Source organism: Colossoma macropomum, unplaced genomic scaffold (genome assembly GCF_904425465.1).
Source record: "Colossoma macropomum unplaced genomic scaffold, Colossoma_macropomum, whole genome shotgun sequence".
In the NCBI taxonomy this organism is placed as follows: Eukaryota; Metazoa; Chordata; class Actinopteri; order Characiformes; family Serrasalmidae; genus Colossoma; species Colossoma macropomum.
Window position 1 is genome coordinate 7,116,396 of NW_023494810.1, and position 23,665 is coordinate 7,140,060.

At 38.7% G+C, this 23,665-nt stretch overlaps 2 protein-coding genes across 3 annotated transcripts in view; both read right to left on the bottom strand.

The window, feature by feature from the left end:
* Window positions 1-621: 621 nt before the first annotated feature.
* On the bottom strand, window positions 622-2,844 carry LOC118799578 (protein ATP6V1FNB). The gene is made up of 2 exons (XM_036559530.1): window positions 2,345-2,844; window positions 622-1,255 (listed from the first exon to the last, which is right to left on the bottom strand). Exons 1-2 carry the CDS (start codon window positions 2,763-2,765, stop codon window positions 1,137-1,139), a joined length of 540 nt encoding a protein of 179 aa, XP_036415423.1. The 5' UTR covers window positions 2,766-2,844; the 3' UTR covers window positions 622-1,136.
* A 3,241-nt stretch (window positions 2,845-6,085) lies between these two features.
* The window catches only part of LOC118799579 (filamin-B), an 87,334-nt gene continuing 69,754 nt past the window's right edge, over window positions 6,086-23,665 (bottom strand). For both annotated transcript variants that reach the window (XM_036559532.1, XM_036559531.1), the window contains 11 exons: window positions 23,246-23,449; window positions 22,169-22,321; window positions 21,877-21,999; window positions 15,254-15,520; window positions 14,440-14,577; window positions 14,245-14,360; window positions 12,363-12,495; window positions 11,129-11,305; window positions 8,408-8,626; window positions 7,692-7,895; window positions 6,086-7,413 (listed from right to left, as the gene is read on the bottom strand). In XM_036559532.1, the coding sequence (XP_036415425.1) occupies window positions 7,226-7,413; window positions 7,692-7,895; window positions 8,408-8,626; window positions 11,129-11,305; window positions 12,363-12,495; window positions 14,245-14,360; window positions 14,440-14,577; window positions 15,254-15,520; window positions 21,877-21,999; window positions 22,169-22,321; window positions 23,246-23,449 (1,922 nt within the window). In that variant the 3' untranslated portion in view covers window positions 6,086-7,225. The remainder of the gene's footprint in view (window positions 7,414-7,691; window positions 7,896-8,407; window positions 8,627-11,128; window positions 11,306-12,362; window positions 12,496-14,244; window positions 14,361-14,439; window positions 14,578-15,253; window positions 15,521-21,876; window positions 22,000-22,168; window positions 22,322-23,245; window positions 23,450-23,665) is intronic.

The following is a 23,665-nucleotide window of genomic DNA, read 5'->3' on the forward strand; positions in this document are numbered from 1 at the left end:
GTATTTTTAATATGTTACTTCCATTACGCAAAACATAACCTTACCAACCTTACCAAAACCTAACCCTAACACTGGCCCTAATCCTAACCCTAACCTTAACCTCAATCCAAAACCTAATCCTAACCCTGGCCTTAATCCTAACCCTAACCTTAACCTCAATCCAAAACCTAATCCTAACCCTGGCCTTAATCCTAATCCTAACCTTAACCTCAATCCAAAACCTTATCCTAACCCTCATGTGTGTTTGACGTGTTACTGCTGAGTGTTTAATCTAAAAGGGCCACTCAAAATAAAGTGTTTAAAGAGTTCAAAGAGTTTAAAATACAGCAGTTTGGCCTGAACTCTTCAGTTACTGGGATTAAACCTAATCAAAGTTATGGAGCATTAAAATAGGCATTCAGCACATTCAGCACATTCAGCCTGTTGAGTAATTAATGGTTTACTCTGAAGAAGAACAGAGTTTTCCAAGAAAGGCGACTTCAGGGCTTTCATTACAGAGGTGATGAGAAGTGGCCATGCTTGTTAATTATAAACCAGCAGATTCGAGGTGTGGGTTTACAGTTACTAAGAGACGCTGTGTGTTGGGCTTTTAGAGTTTATTGCTTTCACTTCTGTCTTTCCATTCATTACATTTATACTTCACGAATGTAATTAAATACAGCGAATGTAATTAAATACAGCAAATGTAATTAAATACAGCGAATGTAATTAAAGAAAATTTTTAAAATATGTAAAACATTGCCTGATTTCTCTGTAGTACGTCTGAATCAACACAGTAGACTCTTAAAACTTAAGGTCCTATAGGGTTCTTGCTATAGAAGAACCACTCTTAGTACCCTAAAGAAGCAAAAATACCTCAGTTGCAAAGTTCTCCAATGGCATCGATACAAATAACCTTTTTTGGCACCTTTATTTTTAAGAGGATACATACAAACCACACAGTACATACATGCAAATGTTGTGAAATTAATTGAACAAACATTGCAGAGTCAAAACATCTCGCAAACCCAGATACATGTCAAGCACAACTGCTCGGTATTTATTGGTAGTTTACTCTCAGTAATGCCTTGTGGAGATGGAATATTCCGTCTCTGTGAGAATGTGATCATGTCCTCTTGGAAAGTTGTTTCGGAATGTTACCCCAGTTTGTCAGTTGCAGAAGGAATATTAAAAATGCCGTTCCTGGCGTAGAAAGTGCTCCTAACCACTCCTGACCTTCCGTTAGCCGGTGATCTGTAGTTATGTTCATAATCACCTGTGGACACAGTTTCAGTGAAAGATTGTCAGATGTTTGTTTTTAAATGAAAGTAATGCATGTTAGACCAACATACACCACTGTTCAAATGTGTGTAATCAGTTCCAATATCAATCATTTATTTTATAAACAAGAATAATATACACTGTTAGAAATAAAGGTTTTATGAGGTACATTTTAGTTCATCAAGGTACAAACAGTGTAAATGTTCCCTCAAAGGTACAACAGTGGTTTTAGGGTCCAATTGTGCACCTTAAATAAGTTTTTTCCAGGTAAAAATTACATATTTGTACCTTTTCATAATCTAATGTTTTAAAACAGAACAGTAAAATAAAAGCCTGGAGACGAGACGGGGTGTGGAGTCAGTACAGCTTAGAAAACATCACTGCACTGGATTATGGCACAATTATGTTCCCTGACTAAAGGTACTGAGATGTACCTGAGCAGCAATAAGTAATTAAATGGTAAATAATATACTTTAATTATTAATTTTTCTTTGTCACTTTATTTTCTTTACGATCTGATCCACACTTTTGAATGATTTTTGCCTGGATATTATATTATATTATATTATGCAAACATTTGAACAAACTCCATGTTTTGTTGATTTTTTTAAGTAAAAATAAGTTAACACACCCTCTACAGAGAACACACTTAAATAATGCATTTTTCATTAAAATTTGAGTGCACAAGTTCAATTTATTGAGTTTAACACATTAGAAAAAACATAACATGTAAAATGTGCCATAACCTTCATGTTTTATTTATGCTTCCTACTATTTTTTTAAACCTGTGAAGTTGAACAGGACAAATCCGAACCACTGTTTATTTAACTTTATACACACAAAATTGGTTTTATATCATTGAAAACACAGTTTTATGATGTATAACAGACTATCCAATTGGTTTGGCGCTGACTTCAGTTCTGGTCTCGGAGACCTGGTGTCCAGCACAGTTGGTGTGTTTGAGCAGGGAAATCACCAACTCTGCTGGACACCATAACAGAAGAAGACTGAGGTATTGCATGTAACATTTACCAGCCCAGCAGCCTCCAAATATCTTGATGAAGATCAAATATGAGCTCCTCACCTAATCTCCAGCCGTATTCCCATGAGGACAGTATTGGATAGTCAAACTTGTCCTCTGGCATTTTCTGGGCACGTCTCTTCAGATACACGCTGCGTCCTTTGCCTTCTTTGGAGAAGCCGTGGTAGAGGGTCTCTTTGGTTTTGGGGCTGACGGGACGCATCAGAGGGGCTTCACTGAGAGAGCGGCCCACCAGCACTGGGGCCTCCTTCTTCTTCCCTTGAGGCTGGACGACGGGGGGTAGACTGATTTCAGTGGACGGCTTTGGTGGGTTAAAGAGGCCAATGGTCTTGGCTCTGCGGGTCGTGAAGCTGGTGGGACAGTCTTTGCTGTATTTCATCTTCCAGGTGAGGCGCGTGTAGGCCTCCTTCATAATGAGCTCCCTGTAGCAGTTCTGGTTCTGCGTGGTCAGGAGGTTCCTCATCGTCGGCCTGCTGCGTTTTGGACTAACGCTGTGAGTTAATGTGTGCTGAGTCTATTTGGTTGGTTAAAGGGAAACAGGAGTAGCCACTGCCACAGAAACACCAGAGCAGTTTGTCATTTGGGCTTCACCTGCGGTCAGCCAATCAGAGGGCTCTCCTCAGCAGGAGAGTGGAAAGTGGCCCAGGGCAAACACACACACACACGTTGGTTTTTATACCTCGTCTGGACATGGGGTATGTATTATATATATGTAAGTATATATATATGTCAGTATAATGTGTCACATGCATTATTCAGTGCTGTACAAAGTTAGACACCAAACTTCATTTCCAGTCAAAATGGCTATTAACTCATTCTGTTAAGCACAACTACTTAACAGAAGATGGCTTGTCTAGTCTTCCTCCCAACAAAAGCTGTTCCCAAAAGAGTCACTGACATTATGTTCCCCTTCAAAGAGACACTAACATTTACACAAACAGTCTGAAAGGACGTGTGGCCATTACTGAGAAAAGGAAATAGACAAAAAAGAAAAAATTGCCCTGGACCACCGAAACTGGACATCTAAGAATGAGTGATTGGGATTACTTGGATTGTGAAAAGCACAAACTGTGCTAAGGCTGAACTGGAAACACCCTGCAGAACAACTGAAAGCAAGTGTCCTGAAACGGATTGAAGCTTCAATAAGTCGAGGCTTCTGTGTAATTTTCTGTTAAATCTTGTAAAAGTTTCCTGCTTTTTTCCTGAAGCTGAAAAACGGCCATTTGTAATGGAAATAAAATAAATGAAAGCCTTTTTCACAGCACTGCATTTATGTAAGTTCCCATTTGTAATGAGATCTAAAATGAACTCTAAACTTAGCCTCAGTAACCAAAACAGAAATGCCTTTTTATCTTTTAGTTTTAAAAAAGGAAACATTGAACTTTTTTAGAAGCCACTCTATAAGGTCAGGGCTATTTTGTTACTCCTGAGGGTAGCCTTGTTTTTCTCTGATTTTCTTAGAAAGTCACATTTTTTTGTACTGAAAATGTATGAAAACAAGCACGCACGCGCACACACACACACACACACACACACACACACACACACAAAAGTGTGCTGACAGAATAACAAAGAAGACCCAAGCTGACCTACACTGCTACACTGCAGCAAATCAGCAAGTTCACATCTATTCCTCTGTCAGGAAGAATAAAGCAAACAGGCAGAGAGGAAACTGAGCAGAGTGCAGAGGAAAAACAGCCCTGACAGAACTTCATCAGTGTAATGATGGTGCAGCAATAAAATAAACAATTGGGTAACACTTTATTTGGATGGTCCACTGTAGATGCTTTGTAAATGTGCAGCACATATTAAAGTAACATTCAACTAAATACCCATAAATGCAACTAAGCTTGAAGTTGAGTGTTATTTGGATGGTCAACTGTAGATGCTTTGTAAAGGCTTAATCTGTCTTTAAGTAACTTTCAACTAAAAACAAGTTCAGTGTGAAAGATTTTATGAAATCTATCCCTAACCCTAACCTTAAGACAAAACCTACACCTACTCTTAATCCTAATCCCAACCATAATGTTGTTGATAATCGACTGAACATCACCAGAAAGTTTGCTAATGATTTAAGTATCTGTAGATCATCTACAGGGGACCATCCAAATAAAGTGTGGCCAGTAATTGATTAAAATGTACCTTCCAAATGAATCAATCATTAGTTTGCAATTTGCATGTTTATGATGCTTATTTAATATTGACCTACTGATATCTCTTACAGTAAGAAACAGCCTGATTTAAACCATTTATATTATGTATTTTTGCATCTTTTCATAGCTTTCTTAATGAATCCGTTATAAAAAGTTTCCTAGTTTATCTTTTTGCCAGTAAAAAAACATTTAAAAAGCTACATTTTTATTGTTTGCCTATTATATTAGTTTTACTTTATTTAAAACCTCTGACAGCATGATTACTAATCAAAAACAAGTCAACAAGGGAAATCACAGTCTACAGAAATTTCCCAAGAATCAGAAGCTGTGCTGACCTCTACTTCCCCTATTATGCAAATGTAGTTCTCCTATTAGTCCAGATGATGGCAGTGTCCTCCTTCCACTCATAGCCTGGAACAATGACTGCACTTCAGTTCTTGAAATAAAAGGCAGCTGTGCTTCTTAAACAGAGGGCATGAATGACAATCTTTTATAACCCGAGACTGAGAGGAAATGAAAACCACCACTGATTAAAATAGATCAAAAACCTACTTATCCAGGAAGCTCATTAAAGGCAACTGCAAACTCCAATGGAAACCTTCCATTCAAGCCAGTCTCAATTTGTAACGTAACTGTGCAGCTGATATTGCAGCAAAATAGGCTCATTGCTTGCTGACATGGCACAGGAGAGACAAAGGCTTCTATATTTAGTCTTGCACAGTAAGGAGCAACTCGGAGCAAGGCTGCTTTAAGTGACCTCGCACTGCCATCCTCATGTTTGTGCTGACCAAAAAGGAAGTTTTGGCTTTGATTAATGAGGGAAGATGATCTCCACAGATTAGCAAATATTCACTGCTGAACTCAATCGCTGTGTAACCGCAACCTTGATTTTGTTTCCATAGAAATCTCAAGGTGGTCCTTCATGGCCTGCTGATTGGAGTCCACATTAATCACCTGCAACAATGGGGCTTTCAGTCACCCAAGCATGGGTCACTAGTTACCCATGGATACTAGACCAGTATTTAATGTCACATCCTAATAAATCACACCAAAACTCAGTGTTTCTCCAAGTGGATCTTCACAGATTTCTCAAAAATATCTGCATAATTGAAACATGAAGATGTACACAATCATCCAGGGTGGTTAGACGTGAAAGGCCATGCACTTAACAAGTAAGTAATGGTGGTGATTGGAACCAGACTTAGTGTTCAATGCCTCTAAAAGCTCCCTCAAAATGTAACAACTGCATTAAACAGTTCCGAAAATATTGCTATAGTTTTAGTTTTGAAATAAGATTAAAATCTTTGAGAAGATTTTAGCACCATTTTACCATTTTCAACATTACATATGCAAAATAATAAAAAAAAACAAAAAAACAAAAAAAAACACACACACGGAGGCTCACTGGTCATTTCAAATGGTAAATAAAAAGGCTATTTTGCATTGTGACTGTTTCCAATCACCATGAGAAGTCAGTATGTATGAACCACTTCATATATAACCACTCTGAATGACTAGTTACATCTCAAAGACTAAATTATTCAGAAATGCAGGAAAAATAAATAAATAAATAAATAAATAAATAAAAAGGTGAAACTCCCCTTAAATGAATTCAAATCTACAATAAACGTGCAATGTTTCATATCTTTATTCCAGTTTTTTTTAATTATCAAATTTACATCATTTCTAACTGTATATTTCACATTAAGGCACCCTGGGCTAATACAAAATGCAAATAGTACCACCCCCCCACCCCCGCTTTCAAAACAATAACAAAATACTTTTAACTTTATCAAAACTATAATAATTGAGCAATATAAGACAAACATGAATGCCAGTATACACAAAAACTCCCAAAACGGTCACTATACGGTCACAATTGCTGTAAAGTGTGAAGATGCAGCGGTAATCTCTTTCGATATCACAACAGCAGATTACACTAGGAATGTGTGTGTTTGGGGTAACTGGCTAGAATGTCAGTTTAAAGTTTAAATGCTAGGTAAAAAAAAAGAACAGCATTAAACAAACACTGCAATTCCTAAACCTCTAAGACTTACATACAGTGGACCACTGTTAAGGGTTGTTGTTTGTCAAAATCAAGTGCATTTCTTCTAAGTTACAGGATACAATTGCATGGATTAACATGTTTCACTCCATTCATTTTACAGTATATTTCTGATTAACTGTCAGTTGGATCATGAAACAGTTTGGATATCACATCCCAAGCAAAACAGAAATAAGTTGCAAGTGTGGAAAGCCTAAAGTGTTCCAACAGATAACTGATTGGCTTTGCTACTGTGCAGTCTGATCTAATTTCTGAGCATGTAAACATCACAGTAGTCCAATATGCAGCAGTTAGAATAAAAAAAAATAACAGCAATGGAAATATCACAACAATGTGCATTAAAACTAGATGAAAATATTAGCAAACAGACAAAACAGCATCAGTAGTAAAGGATATTTAAAAGGAAAGGGGCGCTCCCTCTTCAACTGACACATTTTAGATCTACACTTTTTTTCAAAATACTTTTTTGTGTCCCTTGAGTTCAAAGTTGGAGACAAACCTCAAACTCGTCAGAATATGGTGAGAAAACAACAAATATAAATGACATACGATTTGAACACAGCCAAAGCATGTCACATAAAATACAATCAAGTGCAATTTTCTTTATCCATATTGGGCTTAATTTAAATATTAGTGTGATTTGGCTGTTTCTGTTCCATTTCCCAAAAGTCTCTCTCAGAAGGAAGGTTTATTTGCTTCGTGGACTTATGGGACAGTAACATGGAAAGGTGAGCCTGGGATATGGTCTTCGCCCCACTTCACTGCCAGCACATAGCTGCCCCGCTCCTTCAGGATGTAGCTGACGTTGTACTGCAGATTGCCCAAGTGTTTCACCAGGATTTCCTCGCAAGGTGTTTGAGGTCCATGAACTCCTACCAGAAGCATGTTCTTCCCTAGTAAGACACACAGGAAGAAGAATGTTAGGGACTCTGGACATTCGTGAAAATGCAAGAAAGAATCTTGACAGTGACTGGAAAAACATTAATGAAGAATTGACCATGAACAGAGACAGATTTGAGCTTTTTTGGTTCTGTGGGTTTGGGTTCTATTCAGCATGCCAAAAAAGCACAAAAAGGTTTTTCAGATCAATTATTTAACGTTTACATTCACAGGAACGCTGTAAGTCTCTTCCTCCTGACAGATACAACTCTAAAGTGAAGCTTTTACTCACCTGCTTTGCTGCAGTCCACAGAGAAGCTGGCTCTCTGGCCCACGTAGGCTTTGCTAAGGCCTGGGCCTCGACTGGTCACTTTGCTGGCATCGGAGGCAGCCCTGGGCAGGGCACTGTAGGAGTTTGCGCTGCTGGCTCTGAGCACAGGATCTACCATCAGAGTGGACGTCTCGCTGGCATTAGTCACGTTCACAAGCCGCTGACCTGAAGATGAGAGGAATGGTGTGATTTGCTGTTTGCAAATAGGAGCGTCAACCAAAAGATGGGTTGTTACATTTACTCTGTGCCATTAACTGGATACTTTTTACAGATTTATACTTCAAATGATATTCTCAGATTCAAGTAATCCACATTTAACCATCTACACCAAGTTACTAATTTCATTGTTGTTTTATTTCATTCTGATGTGTTGGTCCAGCTCAGTGTGGCTGAGCTGAATCCTACTTCAGTTCAGGCCACTTTTACCCCTACCTGAATCATATTGATGTACTGAAGTAATATTTTTACTTGAGTGTGTATATCTGTGCTGCAAATACAAGAATATTAAAAATATTAACAAACTGCTGTGCAGCTCCATCTCAGTCAAAACCACCCTTCACTCACAGACCTAGTTTGCATGACTTGATCATTAAATCATTAGTGGCTTGAGTGGTTTGACCATCTCTTCTACAGCCTTCACCCATTACACCCTACAAGATCATGACTCTTCTGCATACCCGTGACTTTGGCCTTGAAGGGGCTGCCAGTGATGTGGTTAGGGCCCCCATATTTAACGCTGATCAGGTAGTTTCCAGGGGCCAGTGGCGTGTACTGTACTTTAAAGCCCTCAGGGCACTCCTGGCACTCCATCTTCACCTTTGAGGGCCCCTCAATAGTCACAGCCAGAGAGCCTGGCCCGGCTTTGGTGGTGTTGATGATGAAATCTGACTGGTTGCCTGCACAAAGAATACAAATGCTGTGAATCAGAAGGGCCTTTATGTGGGTCCAGGGCTGGACAGTGTTCATAACTTGTCAATATTGATACCAAAGCTGATACCTTGAATTTGACAACAATTCCTAAACACTTTTTTTCAATACCTTCTTCTAAACTGCAAACTGAAAGTGGCTGAGGCTTTACACAGAAATGAGTGTGAGGTGTTGGAAGAGGGTATATTTACTGAGCACAGTGGACTGCAGACTATTCAAGAAAAACTGCATTAACATGAATACAGAATATAATTTAATTCGATTGGTCCCATAAAGGGCTGAATCTCGATATCCAGCCCTATGAGGGTCAATTCAGTTTCCCACTGTTTTAACTTCTACAGCCACCATTGAAATTTTTCAAGTTTTTTATTAATGATTACCTGAAAAAAAACACATTTGAAATTGACTAATCACCCTGGCCAAAAAAAAAAAATCAATAACACAGTAACAGAAACACTGAACTACAGAACTTACATCTTAAATGCAAAATTTTATTTCAATACGTTATTAAAAACCGTTTAAGCATGGCCGACTGCAACCTAGCATGACAAATACCACGTTTTTAAAGTGGCTCTATAAATAATACAGCATTTGCAGCGTTTACATTCCACCATATTGTGGAATGTAATCTATAATGACACAGCTACAATTTTAACCAGAATATAAAAGCCACATGTAAAGAATAATCATATACGTAAATACAGAAAAAATAAATAAATGCGTTAAGTCTGCTGACAAAATCCATGTCAACCTAGAAATGCTACAACAGGCAAGCAAGAAGAGCCCATCTCAGTGCAGCAAGGTTTTACATGTCGTAACACTGTACACTGAGCTTAACTATACATTCCACTATGTGGCCACAAAACCTGCAAAAAAACGATAAACTCCAAATATAGCATCACCACTCTTCAACTGGACACATAAATCCCACACAGTGGCAGACACTGACATAATCAGCTCAGACCAGCTGGAAGAAGGAACTGTATTCCTCCACTAACTCAGCCCTGAGCTTAACAAAGCCTGATTTACACTTCCTCTGTGTCATCCCTGTGTCTTTCTTTATTTCCACCACTGTGCTTATCAACTGAACCATCGTTAACACGAAGAGGGCTGCCGTTCTCTCTCTTTCAATGCTTAACGACAAAAACGGTGATGTTAAATCAAACTTCGACTGTTGCAGACTGATGCCCCTCTCACAGTGGGAGGCTTTTCCTGTGACCACAATTCAATTAGGCCAGTTTGAAAAAGACATACATTTGTGCTGGATGGGTTCCATGACTAACAGGTTAGGTAATACAAGATCCTTCTGTTTAAATCATCTTGCTGAAACAATGAGCAGTGTTCAGATGATCCACTGACGGAGTAAAGCTCAAGATTCAAACAGAACTCTATTGTGCCTGTGCTGAGAAGAGCCATCTGACTACCTGAATAAACAGTTTTTATAACACTGCTGTTGGTTTAGGCCTATATATTGCACACCAAGCAGGATTTTGTCAGCTGCATTCTGATTGGCTACCCACGTCACTGTGAATGCGCTTTGTCACTGCATAGCTCTATAAGTTTCTAATATGCTTTACTATACAGTCGTATGCAAATGCTTGGGCCGTTTGCTGATTTTCTAAGTGAGAATAAGTCAACACAATTAACTTTATTTGCTGAATTTAATATATAGTGCAAAATATATAAAAATGTCTGCGCAAAAAAGTTATGGCACAATGTGTGCCCCCCCCAAATATGAAATAAAAAAAAAATAAACAGAAATCATGCAAATGGATGTCAAATCAGCAACAGATGAGGTGTTTTAGCATATTTTCACTTAGAAAATCAACATGTCATTTGACAACGTTTTACTGTAATTGTAAAATGTGGAAAATAGTATAATTGTCCAAACTTTTGATCAGTACTTTTAAAGACTATGCTGTAAGGATTTGTTGAGGCACTCAACACTGTCTAGCCTGTACTGTAATGTGTCCTTTTCCCAGAGAGTCACATGGGTCTCAGTATTCCCCAAACTACAAAAACATCACAATCAAGTTCAGTGGGCTTTGCATTCGGTTTCAACATACTGACATTGTTTGGGAGTAAAGGGGAGTAAACTTTGAGAAAAAATGTAGACCACAGTTTACCCAAACACACTTCCATTATGTTAAAAGCCTAAAACTCAGGACATGTTTGACAGGGTTTCCCCTCTATTGTGTACAAAAACATTGTGCCATATGTTATCATACCATAAGAAAACAAACTTCCTTTCATAGCACATTCCAAAGCAAAATTATGTTAGATCAAGAAGTCACTTGCAGCAAAGACCATGTGCAGCTGGAACCAAGAGTAGGACTTGGGCAAGAAAATCTGGCCCTATATTAGCATAAACAGGCAGTTACTACTAGAACATGAATTGGAATGGAATGATTTAGAGCCATAGTCTCACCCCGTACTAAATATGTTCAAGCATATGGATCTAAATGTGTTACCTGTGGTTCCTCTCTCCAGACCTGCGCCATAGGCAGTAACGAGTCCGGCATCTCCACCCTGTCCTGGTTCTCCCACTCTCACCTGGAAGGGACTGCCTGGGATGTGTGTGCCGTTGAACTTCACGTCAATGGTGTGGATTCCATTCTCTCGTGGGATAAAACGAATGGCGTACTTGTCTGGAGAGCAAGCAACAACAGAGTTGAGTCAAAATGCACCAAACACAGGACAAGCTGACCCAATGACAATCCCTTTATAATACTCTCTGCCCGCATACATGAACAGAAAAGTGGAGGGATGGTTTTGATGTTATATTGCAAGATGCGAAAGACACAGTGAAAGATAACACTGTACAGTTTCCCTGTGGCAGGACAACACATTTGCATACTTATAAGAACAGTAAACAGTAGTATCAGTATAATAGCTGTATTATGTATTAGTGCTCTGCAAACATTTTCAGTATATTTGAACAATTCTACTATGTTTACATGCACACCAACAGTTCACTATTCCTCTAAGACTGTTAGTTTAATTAAGCTATCATGTAAACAGCATGATTTGACCGTCAAGGTCCAACTAAAATCAACATAAGATCAGCCCAATTAAAATAATGTGGTCCAGGCTGATATTGGCCAGACTATGTGTGATAGATTTGGACATTTAAAGACCAAGATCACTCCAGTGACAGGCATACAGAGCTTTTGCAGTCTGGGGCTTTAACAGTAGCACCACTTGTGATGACAGATTTTTGACCACAGACGTCCCTCAGGTTAACCATTTTGTCAGAAGTAGATATCATTAGACACTTAAATAGAAGCAGAAAAAAGGAAGTTCTTTTTAAACAGTGGGAAACTCAGACATGGGTAAACCTGCAACAAGAAGGGGTCTTTATGTTAAACCATGCTGGCCTGCATGTAAACAGGCCTATAAATGGACTAGTCTTTTATACAGCACTTGTAAAGATCTTGGTTCAGTCTAGTTTCCTAGACAAATAAGAATTGTGTGCATGTAAACGCTGCTACTTAAAATGGTGAGAATACTGTTCCATCCCAACAATACAGAGAGAGAGTCCACTAGATTCTTGGTTCATAAGCAAACAAAGAAAATAACATCTTCTATTTTTTGATTTCACTTTCTATTTAGCCTTTTCCCATCAGAAAATCCCCAAATAAAATTGTGAAACAAATCTCTCCCCACTTTGTCTAATGGCAGCCACAATCGATTTTGGAGCCTCACCTTGTTCCAGTTCTTTAACTACACACTCTTCCAGAGCTCCAGAGGGACTGTGCACTTTCGCATCGATGGTACCTTGAGCACCATTCAGTCGCACAGCAAACGAAGCTGGCTGGTTCACCTTGAGGCCTGACTCCTGAAGTAGTAAACAGTGCAGATTGCATCATATATCTCCCACCCTAAGAATGTTCTGGACCTTTCAGCTCTGTTCATATTAATTCTATGTCACATTAATTAACTTTACACAATCTTTATCTATAACCAGTTGGACACCACCCTTCCACCCATGTTACAGTTTTCTCTGACCCAACAGAAGTCAGTCATTGACAGCAGCAGTGGGCAATATGACGTCTATTGTTATAGTGATAAATTGCTTTTGTAAGCATACTGTGGATAATCAGTAATTAAAGAACAATGTTTCATTAAAAAGACAACATAATTAGTACTGTTTCATTGGATTTGCTGTACAAATGCAGTACAGTATGTGAAATGTTTGAAGGAAAAAAAAAAAAGTCACGGCTCTTTTTAAATGTGAAACTACTTGTGCACTTTGTCTGTGCATTAAAATATTGCGATATCCATAATGAAAATGTCTAAGTATTGTGATATGCTGCCATATTGCCCACCCTATTTGACAATATGACAAACAATTCATTGTATATATATATATATATATATATATATATATATATATATATATATATATATATATATATATATAAAAAACACTGAAAAAAATCTTCACAATGACTCCTTGCATGAATTAAAAGCATGTTTTTGACTGTTTTTACCTGAACTCACAGTGGACCAGCTAAAGTAAAGAGAGGTCACCACATTATATAAGTTGTTTCTAGGGAGAGCAGATGAACTAGTAGGTTTACTATACTACAGAAGGGAAAGTGAAAATGGGTCAGGAAATGAGTTTCTACAGTTGTGGTGTTTCTCTCTCTCTGCTTTAGCCAGCGCTTTAGTGAGTTTGAGTCGTGTCCCTGTTAAAAGCCTTTAAATGAAACACAAGAGAAACACCAGAGGTTCCACACAAGTTGATTGATATCCAGCAGCTATTCAAAGTAGGGTGCCTTCCTAACTAAACCTGATAAAAAAAATGTAAAAAAAATGCAACCAAATGCTTCTCGATCACAAACTTACAGCTGTTCCGAAACAGCCTGAATTCAGTATTTCAATGTCCGAGCTTTTTCTTTTTCCAAACATACTGGTGAATAAGTGCTCCATGTGGAGTAGAATAACTCATATGGAGTAACTTTATCGCTCAGCTGAGACTGGACTTGGATGCGAACGTTAGAACACACCCTTAAATTTATCTGTCTTCTCAAGCACATAGTGATGGTTCATTAATATTTAGGGAGTGGGAAAGACGGACATATTTAGCCCATTACACCACACCGTCTAAGTGCATAAATACTGTATGTCTAACATGGCAAATATATTAGTTTGTAGTTCAACTCAAGTTATACTTGAGCAAAATGTACATTCAAGCTAAACAGACAGGGATGAGGTATTTACATTAAATTCTAACATGACTGGTTGCTAGAAACGTTTAGACATGAACATTTGAGTTTCTCCTTTGATTTCTGACTGCATGTAAGCATTATTTCTGCAAACTACATAATTCAATATGTGCTTCCTATTGGTGAAGACAGGTTGGTCAATTTTGCCTTAAGAGTCCAGCTTTTGAAACTCAAAGTGACCAGGTCACCTGACCACAGTTAGAAAACACTGACATCATGATAAGGAATCACATATGATTTCTGTGGAGGAATGACTAAAATAAGACACTGCTGATCTGGTTATTTCAGAGATCTGAACCCTGTTCTTTAATAGCTGCGGACACGCCTTAGTGTGGAGATGTTTCCTCATGTCTCACCTGAAGACTGGTAACAGTGAGTCGGCGTGCGTCGTCTGAGGGGGCCAACACAGGCACCAGGTAGGGGCTGTCTGGTATGTGCTCGTCATTGAATTTCACAGAAACCTCGTAGTCGCCTGTAAAAAGAGAAATATGAGTGAGATGTAGAAGCTCACTTCTAGACAGGAATTATCCAGGATGGCAAACTATGCATACCAGGTTCATGAGCCACATAGGAAACACCACAGGACCCATCCTTCCTGTCTTCAAAAGAGATCTCTGCACGACTGGGGCCCTCCACAGCGATGGTGAGACCTCCAGCACCAGCTTCACGTGTCCAGATACTGAACTCAGCTGTAGAATGTAATGCAAGTTATATTAAAATTTCATAGATTTTTAAAGGATTTTTCAGTTAAGTAGTACATGTAATTGTTATTAGGCAGTAATTACAAAACATCTTACTTATTTTAAAGCAATCGTTCAGCAAACAATTAAATTTACAGAATTTCCCCCTTACTTCAAATGTATTGATCAGCCAACATGTTTTCTGTCTTTAGTTTTGCACTGGAGATATGAGTCTATTGTAGTTACTGACAAAGTAAAATTGACAAAGTATGGACAGAATTTAGGCTTCAGACCAGCTGATAATATTGATTAGCTGTTACTGATACTGCCCATTTTTATAGAAATCAGTATCATATAGGATCAGAAACCACATAAGTAATTTTTTAACATATTTGTACATATTTTTTAATATCTCAGCATAGTTTGAGGCAGGGGTGCCATAATTTAGTCGTGTAGCTTGTATGAAGGTAATCTGTTTAAATGCAATTCCATTATTTGTTACCCTTGCAGCTGCAGTGCAAAATCAAAGAAACCATTTTTGGTCACCAGAAATGTCTTTGCTGATCAACTACACCTGGTGTAAGAGGAAAAACTTCAATTTTTTTTTTTAATTTAATTTATGCAATAATTACACAACATCCTAGTTAATTTAAGTAAGTGTGAGATGTTTATGGTATTTCAGTACCTGGTACGCCTATCTCTGCCCTCTCTAGCCCAGGGCCTCCTGCCCTCACTTTATGGGCTCCTACTTCTCCCAGAGGCCCGACCGTGAACTGGAAGGGGCTTCCTGGCACATGCTGCCCACGGTACTTCACACTGACAGTGTGTACGCCCATCTCACGGGGCACGAAACGCACGCAGTAGGTGTTGTTGCCCGCTTCAACAATCTCAGCAGGCTCTGTGGTCCCTGAAGGGCTGGTGACCTGAGCGGACATGTCAAGGATATCGATCTCTGGACAGCAGAAACAGGGGAAAGAGGAGAAAGACAGAGTGGTGATGAATGGGTAAATCGCGGAGCGGAGGACTGAGAGAGAGAACGCAGAGAGTATATCAGTGAAGAGATAATGAACATAAAAAGGGGAGGTAGAGAAGTGTTTCCACTCAGCATCTCAGATGTATATACCATACTTTCACAGAGACGTGTGGGTGTGTTGTGTGGTGTCTGGGGATTCTCAAATTTGCATTTTGAAGTATGAATCTGCAAGCAACACAGCCTGACATGTCAGAACGCTGACACTGTACATGGATTTTTAAAGGGGTAAAAGCTATTGCACATCAGTTGAGAAGTGCAACATATAAAGGGACACATTTACAGTGCCAGTGGAGATATATGCACAAGCAGGTTCAAACTCCCTCATATACATTAATAGAATAAAAAAAATCTAACATTTTAATGAATATTGCGTTTGAAATCAGCTTTTTAACTTCATGAACTTGCTGTACACTATTTAAAAGATATGAGGGGACATAAGTCACAAATGTAGCTACCCTAGTAAAATTAATTGTGATGTAAAATGTGATTTACATTTGTCTTAAAATATTGTATTGATTTCCCAATGTAAACTTTAAGCAATATGTAATTTATTTTCAATTTCTGGGGTCTTGTTCTGGGTTTGACAACATAACAGCGAGATGATTAGTAACGTGCAAAGGCATTGAGCAGTGCCGGAAACTGCATTTATGGTATGCAGTATATTACAACTAGGGCTGCAACGATTAGTCAACAAAGTGTTGTTATTGACGCCGATTACAGAGAAAAAGTCACTGTGTTGCCTGATTAAAAAAGAGAAGTTTTCTTAAACAGGGTGACATGGCTGCACCATAAAAGAAGAAACTGTGTGCCACCCAGTCAAAACTTTGAATAAATGGTGGCGGCAAAGGTAGATTTACCAAAGAAAGCATAAAGGATGGATTAATTGTTTGTAAAGTATTTGTTTGTTGCAGCTCTAATTAGGAAGGTATGCGATCCACACACTCCATTTATGTGCACAACGACAACACATGCAGCGAACAAAAGCAAGCGCTTTCTGCCAACCTCTTCGTCCACATGCCCAGCCCTTAAAACGCACCCTCCAGCCCAGAGGGCCTTGCCAGGGATGCTGGGCCAATCCTCACTATCCCCACAGTGAAGTGTTTGACCCTCAGAGGCTGAGAAGAGCCCGAGGATGCCTGGGTGTTTCTCCCGAGCCGCAGAGAGCAGTGAGAGCGGTAAACTCCCCGAGAGAGGAGCTCCCGCGCTAGAGCCAGGAGGAACCAGGTCACTAAAGGAAGACAGACACAGGCAGAGAAAGAGAAGAGAAAAGAAGCAGTGAGGAAAGATAAAGGACAGCAAAAGACATGAACATTTTGAGGGAAAATAGCAAAAGGTGGAAAAGAAGAAAGAAAAGCAGGAAAATCTACAAAGAGTGGGTCTCCGGAAAATGTTAAGAGGACCAATCCTGATCCACTAAAATCAAACACGGCTGTGTGGGGTCAAGAAAGCTATTACTTAAAGTACTTGACTTGCAATACTGTGAGGAAGGTAGGCAAAACTATTTACTTAAGCAGTAAGTATAGCTTTGCTTGCAAAACAGTATATCATCAGGACAAATACTATTAACCATTAATGCAATAAAAGTATCTTGTTTTCAACAAAAAACTATTGGTATCTTGTGAGATCGAACACAAATTTTGGCTCATCATTTCCATCACCAGCAGATCTGATTACTTCATGAAGTGCTGATTAGCCAAACCATTTACTTGTCTTATATGTTACTTTGTGTATATACACAAATGTTAGTGATTTCTCAGCCAAATGCTTACAGGCCAGACTTACATTTGCAGACCAGAATTTACATCACCTACTGACCAACAGCATTTTACAGTATTCTATATGTAAAGTAGACTTGATAAATACTCAATTATTTGACCATATTCAGCATATTTCTCTATGCAGGGCAGAGATAACTCATGTATTTAACTTCCAATCAAAATACAAGCACAAATGATTCATTTTATTTGACAGAAAATTACAAAACCTTCCAACGCCAAACATAACATCAAATCTGTCCGTGTTTAATTTGTCCAATCTTTACTTTTGGGTGCTTTACTGCCACTTTAACTTTTTCATCCTTCTAATTTTAAAACCAAACAGTTACAGCAGCATCCTCCCAACAAAAGCTGTGCCCAAAGAAGCACTCACACAAGCAGCTAGCTAAACCCACCTCAGTGACCTTACAAATTTCTCTTTAATTACCTCCTAAAATAGCTAAAGAAAATATTTATGAGGAGGTAAGATATTCCATTTGCATAGAGACGGGAAAAGTCAAAGGAAAATGAGTGAAAAAACACTACTTTACAAAACTGGAGTTCAAAAGAATTATTAAAACACAGAGAAACTGGGATTTCTAACAACTGTGCAAAACCTAGCAGACCACCAAAACTGTCCCCACCAGATAAACAGTACCTAAAGCTTTCATCTTTAAGAGAGAGGAGAAAATTGACCTCCACTCTTGCTTCATATCTGAAAAAATCCAGAAGTTACCACCAAGATAACTCAACCCTATGAGTCTGAAGGGATGTGTAGCTGTCAATAAGCCCTCACTGAGGAAAGAAAATTAATAATAAAACTTTACCAAAACTGGTAAGTAAGGTTTTATGGATTGTCTACATTTGTAATTGAGGTTACTTGAAGCAAAAAATCCAACAAACTTCTGCGACACCCCAAACACATTTGTCTGATATGCAGCTCAGAACAGTGTGATTACAAATATAGCAGAATAACATCTAAAAATATCTAAAAATAACCCACAAAGTAGAAAGAAAAACGTAAAATGAAAATTCGCCCCAAAAAACACACATGATTTGCCAAAAAGGAGCTCATAAAATAAGCACAAATAGTAGAGGATAAATTCAATCCAAGTTCTCACAATTATTCATGGTAACTGTGACAGAAATAACAGATAACAAAAATAAAATCAACATAACCCAAATACAACACCGTGAATTTGTTAACAACCCTTGTGGGTGTGGACAAATATCCCTGCAGATTTCTTTGAAAAACCAAAGCAAGTCCCCTGAAAAGAACAGAAGCTGTAATAAACACAAAGAAGTTGTTATTCTGTTTAGTTGTAGAAGCTTCTATATAATTTCCTGCTAAATATATGTTTTCTGCTTTTTCCCCTGATGCCAAAATTTGAATAACGTGTACTTAACGGCCACTTTGACTGGAAATTAAATAAATGAAAGGGTGGTATCTGACTTTTGCACAGTACTGTATGTCATCATTGCTACTCAGATTGTTTAGATCATTCAGGCTATAGCCATCTGCTAGCTTCAGCGTGCAGCAGTGGGTGAAAGAGGCCTCACCTCATCCAGCCAGTGCATGAGCTCAGATAGCAGGGAGCAAAGCCCTGTGTGGCCACCACTCCATTACAATGCTCATTACTCACAGCAAACCCTCCATTAGATTACAACCCTTGTTACCCAAGACTGATGCTTAAAGACGGCTCACATATGGCTTCAGAAAGAGCGATTCAGGCTCTGAACCTAATGACCCAACAAAGGCAGCAAGTTCTTATGAACTGCGTAACACAAACTTCAACTAGAACATATGTAGAGTACATCCACCGAGCTCCATCAACACACCCCAGCCTCTGACATGACTGCGCAGCAACACATACGCTCTAGTCTCCAGTGCTCTGCAGAGAAATGACAGCACAGATGCAGCTACATCAACTAGTGTTCTCATTCTTTAATATCTGATTTAGTCTCCATATGTTACACTACATATGGCTTTACTAAGTGGATGACTAAAAAGACTCTCAAAGACCCACTTTGACAAGATCTGAGTGACTAAACTACATGTACACTTGTCACACAATTCTATAATGCAATAAGTGAGGCCTTGTTGGCAAGTCTACCACTACAGCGATGAAAATGGTAAGCAATTTACACTCAGTCACATTAAAAGCTCCAGTCCTGGATACCAAGATGAGCATGTTTCCGTTCTTAGGAAAAGTTATTTACATTAAAAACCACTCAGAGGACAACAGACCCTTTTGTACTCTTTCAGAAAACACTCCAGATGCCAAGCTTGACACTATACGGGCTTAAATGAAGGGATTGGCACAACACCAGGAGGAAATGAGAAAGACAGTGAGACATCCATCCTGGATCTTTTTATTCAGGTATGCCTCTTGGGGGGAGAACAAAATATCCAAACAAGGATGAGACACATTTCAGCTTGGCACACAGGAATGTTTACTCAGGAATTTCACCTGGCATGTTTAAGGAATACTAACCAGAAATTAAGGAGTCGAGAGTGCCCATGGATATTTGGGTAATTTATCCAGGGAAGGCACTTACGGAGAAAATATTTACTTAAAAATACGTATAACATGTAAAGCCTTAATCTCTCCTGACACCAGAAAAAAAAACTCAGCTATCCACCATCATCCATCTGTCTGAAATCCTCCTCACAAAATTCCACATACAATTCCTCACCATCGCTCTTGTTTTACCTTGAAATATTCACTAATATCGCTTCAGTTTTATAACTGTGATCCATCACTGGCTGGAGAAGAGGGAAAAGCAAACATGAGTCAAAGCGAACTATCTGGAAAAAAAAGAAAAATCCACAGGTGTTTCTGCCCATCTGCTCACAGATCTCAAAGGATGTGTAGCAGTCAAGAAGACATTACTGAGAAAAGTAAATAGACAAAAAAATTTGCAAAAATATTTGCAAATAAAGAAGCTGCTGGTGTTCTCAAAAGAACCTCTGAGTCCAGAGCTCAACTGAATGTGTTTGGGATTACCTGGATCGTAAGAAATACAACCACCATTTAAGATAAATGCTGGAGGTGTAGAAATATGTTCTTGCAAATTTCTTAAAAAAACTGAAAGCAAGTCTCCCATTAAGAATGAGGGCTATGATAAAAGTAAACTGTGTACGAGTTAAATAATGAAAAAAGTTGCATTTAGTTGTTAAGGCTTCTCTTTTGTCTCCTGACGCTGATAAATGAATAACTTCGTACTTAAAGGTCATTTGCCAGGAAATTCATCAAATAAAGAATCTGTGACGGTAAATAAAGAAATTACTGTCCTTGGAGAGACCGGAGGTTCAAGCAGATGTTTTTTAGGAACCTGGGTGGCTTCTACAGAAGACAAACCCACACCAGGTGTGGGATGTCTTTCCCCATGTCTTCATCAAATTCATTTACAGGAAATCACAAACAAGTTGGGTGGTAAGCCTTCAACTGCCAAACGACTTGCACATCTATGTGGGAGTCGTTTGAGAATGCTTGTCAGATGGAATCATTAATCTAAAAGTCTGTCACTGTGAGAAGATGAGGAAAATAAGGAGGATATATAAATACTTAAAATATTTTTTCTACATACTAGAAAGCTAAAAAGATCAGCCCTATGAATCCGGAATGGTCAAAACTAACAATAGCTGCTAGCCTAATTTATTCTGTTTACATTTTATGTTCTGTGGTGTATGTCAGTAATGATGCACATTGTACAAGAGATGAGCCAAAGTTAACAAACGGCCAAATGCAAAGATATGATCTCTTCACTCAACACCTGTGCTTCTGCCAGTGGCACTACATATCTCAAAAAATGGCCTCTGCAACAGTCTTGCGCTGAATGTATTAAAGAGTAATTCCCCATTTCAGCATAATTCAATTGTTGAGATGTAAATAAAGTCATTGATAGTGATTTAAAGTGAAATGATTAATTGGAGACAAACTTATTGACTTCACAATGGTGATGACAGGAACCAGGGCTCTCAATGTTACACAGATATTTTATTTACTATCCAAAATGACCAGTGAACATGTGTCTTCTTAATTTTATATGTAAAATTGTTGATAATTGTTAACCTGTGATAAATTTTGTCTTACAGCACCCTGCATGCCCTGGAGGAATATAAAAATACGTTTTAGGCCAAAGTCTTATCTCAAAGCTATCATAAACAAACGCCTCAGGCACCAGGCAGGGTATTCATATTTGTATTACATGTAATAACTTTCTGTCAGGAAGCTTTTAGAGGCATTAAACATTTCATCTGGTTCCTTTCACTATCACTGCAAACAATTTAGGCTCTTAAGTTTCTTGAGAACAGAGCATTTCACATCAAACCACTCTGAACAACTGTTTCCATCTTAATTTAATCATGTAGAAAAGGTTGCAGGGGTACTGCACACCTGTGTTACCATGCACAGACGTAAAGAAAGGTTTCAATTCTCACAGAGTCCGCCCACTGCTGGGATGGGCTCCCCCGCAACCCAGAGGGATAGGCGGCTTAGATGTAAAATGTGCCCTTACCTGGAATCTTTAGGTTAAGGTCGCAAACACTTCCAACTGTGGCAACGGAGGCAGCTTTCTGGCGATGGGTGATGCTCTCACGAATGCGTCCTTCTCCCGTTACTTTCACACTGAAAGGACTCCCTGTGGACAAGCAAGAAAAACGTATCTACTGAATGTGTGTGTGTGTATATATATATATATATATATATATATATATATATATATATATATATATATATATATATATACATATACACATATACATACACACACACACACACAAAAAAACTTCAGTAATGGCTTGACGTACCAGGAACATGCTCCTCAGCAAACTTGATGGACACTATGTAGGTACCAGGCTCAGTGGGACAATAGGAGACACCACAGGTTCCATCGTCCATGTCTTCTGTCTGAATGTCCACTTTACTAGGCCCCTCGATGGACAGAGCCAATCCTCCATAACCTTGGTGCAAAGGTGACAAATACTATTAGTAGAAATGAAATGGGTGTAATTAGGGTGCCAACTATACATAACTACTGTTACGAAAAGATTTAGTGAGATTAGTGTTTTATGAGCATGACACTGATAAGACTCAAGAGGGGTAAACCATCACAAACCTACAGCTGAGCCAATTAGACTAACCACACTATTATTTAAAGTTCGTAATAACTCAGAAATAATGTGCTGGTTTAAGGAGTGCTGTGGTACCAACAAAGTCTAATTTCTACTTCAAAACCAACCCTCGAGTCACTTTTCACAGCTTACTTGGATGCTATCCTAGCTAATTAAGTTCATTTGTGGGCGTAAAAAATAACTTTAAATTCACCATAGAAGAACCAGACATTTGGCAGGGACTGGTCATTTAACACTTACGCAGTACAAAATGCCGGAACCGGGTACCCCAGAGATGGTGTGAAAGAAACTAAATGGGTCATAATTACATGGCACCCTCCCAAGCAGGTGAGGGGGGGAAGTGCCTGCTGTATAGTGTTCCTGTCAGTATCACTCAATTGACTTCAACATCTGGTGCAGTATACTATATCAAAGGTATAGGAATCAGACAGGATAGCAGCTTCCTTTAAAGTGTAACTTACCCAAGCATTTCGGTAACACAAACCTTCATAAAGTCCATCAGATATTAAAAAATATCTTACATGGAGACAGGACTCAATACCTCTCTATACTCTTAGGAACACGTCTTGTGTTCTGTTGTAAGTCGATACTGAAAACCCTGTCTGTGAACTGCTTCTTTTAGTGGACTTACTGTAAGCCAGGTCACCACTGTTAAAGAGAATGTGTTCTTAATTATCTGGTTAAATAAAATGCAACTAATAATTATACAGCTAGAGCATGTTAAAAAAGTGAAAAACAACATCTGATCCTCACCAGCATCTCTCGTGTCCACTACAAAGTCAGCCATCTCAAACGTGCGTCCTTCCACCAGCCCCTGTCCGTACACTTTCACCTTGCTGGCATCTCCAATCTCTGACTGCACCACCATGATGGAGATTGGGCTGTTAGCAACATGGCGTCCATTCTTCTTAATGCTGACCAAGTGCTCTCCAACTTCTCGAGGGATAAAAGAAATACCTGGAAAAGTGAAGGTTGAAGATAATCATAAGCCGTAGAAGCTTAGCAGAGGAGAATTCAGAACGTTTTTGACAGAATTTTCTATAAAGAGGATATCATACCTTGTAGAGTCATGATTTAGGGAAATTTAGGGAGACTTACTATTCATTTACCAATTGTAAGAATTATTATCTAGTACTGTAAATTATTCAGTAACTTAAGAATCTAATGTGTGCC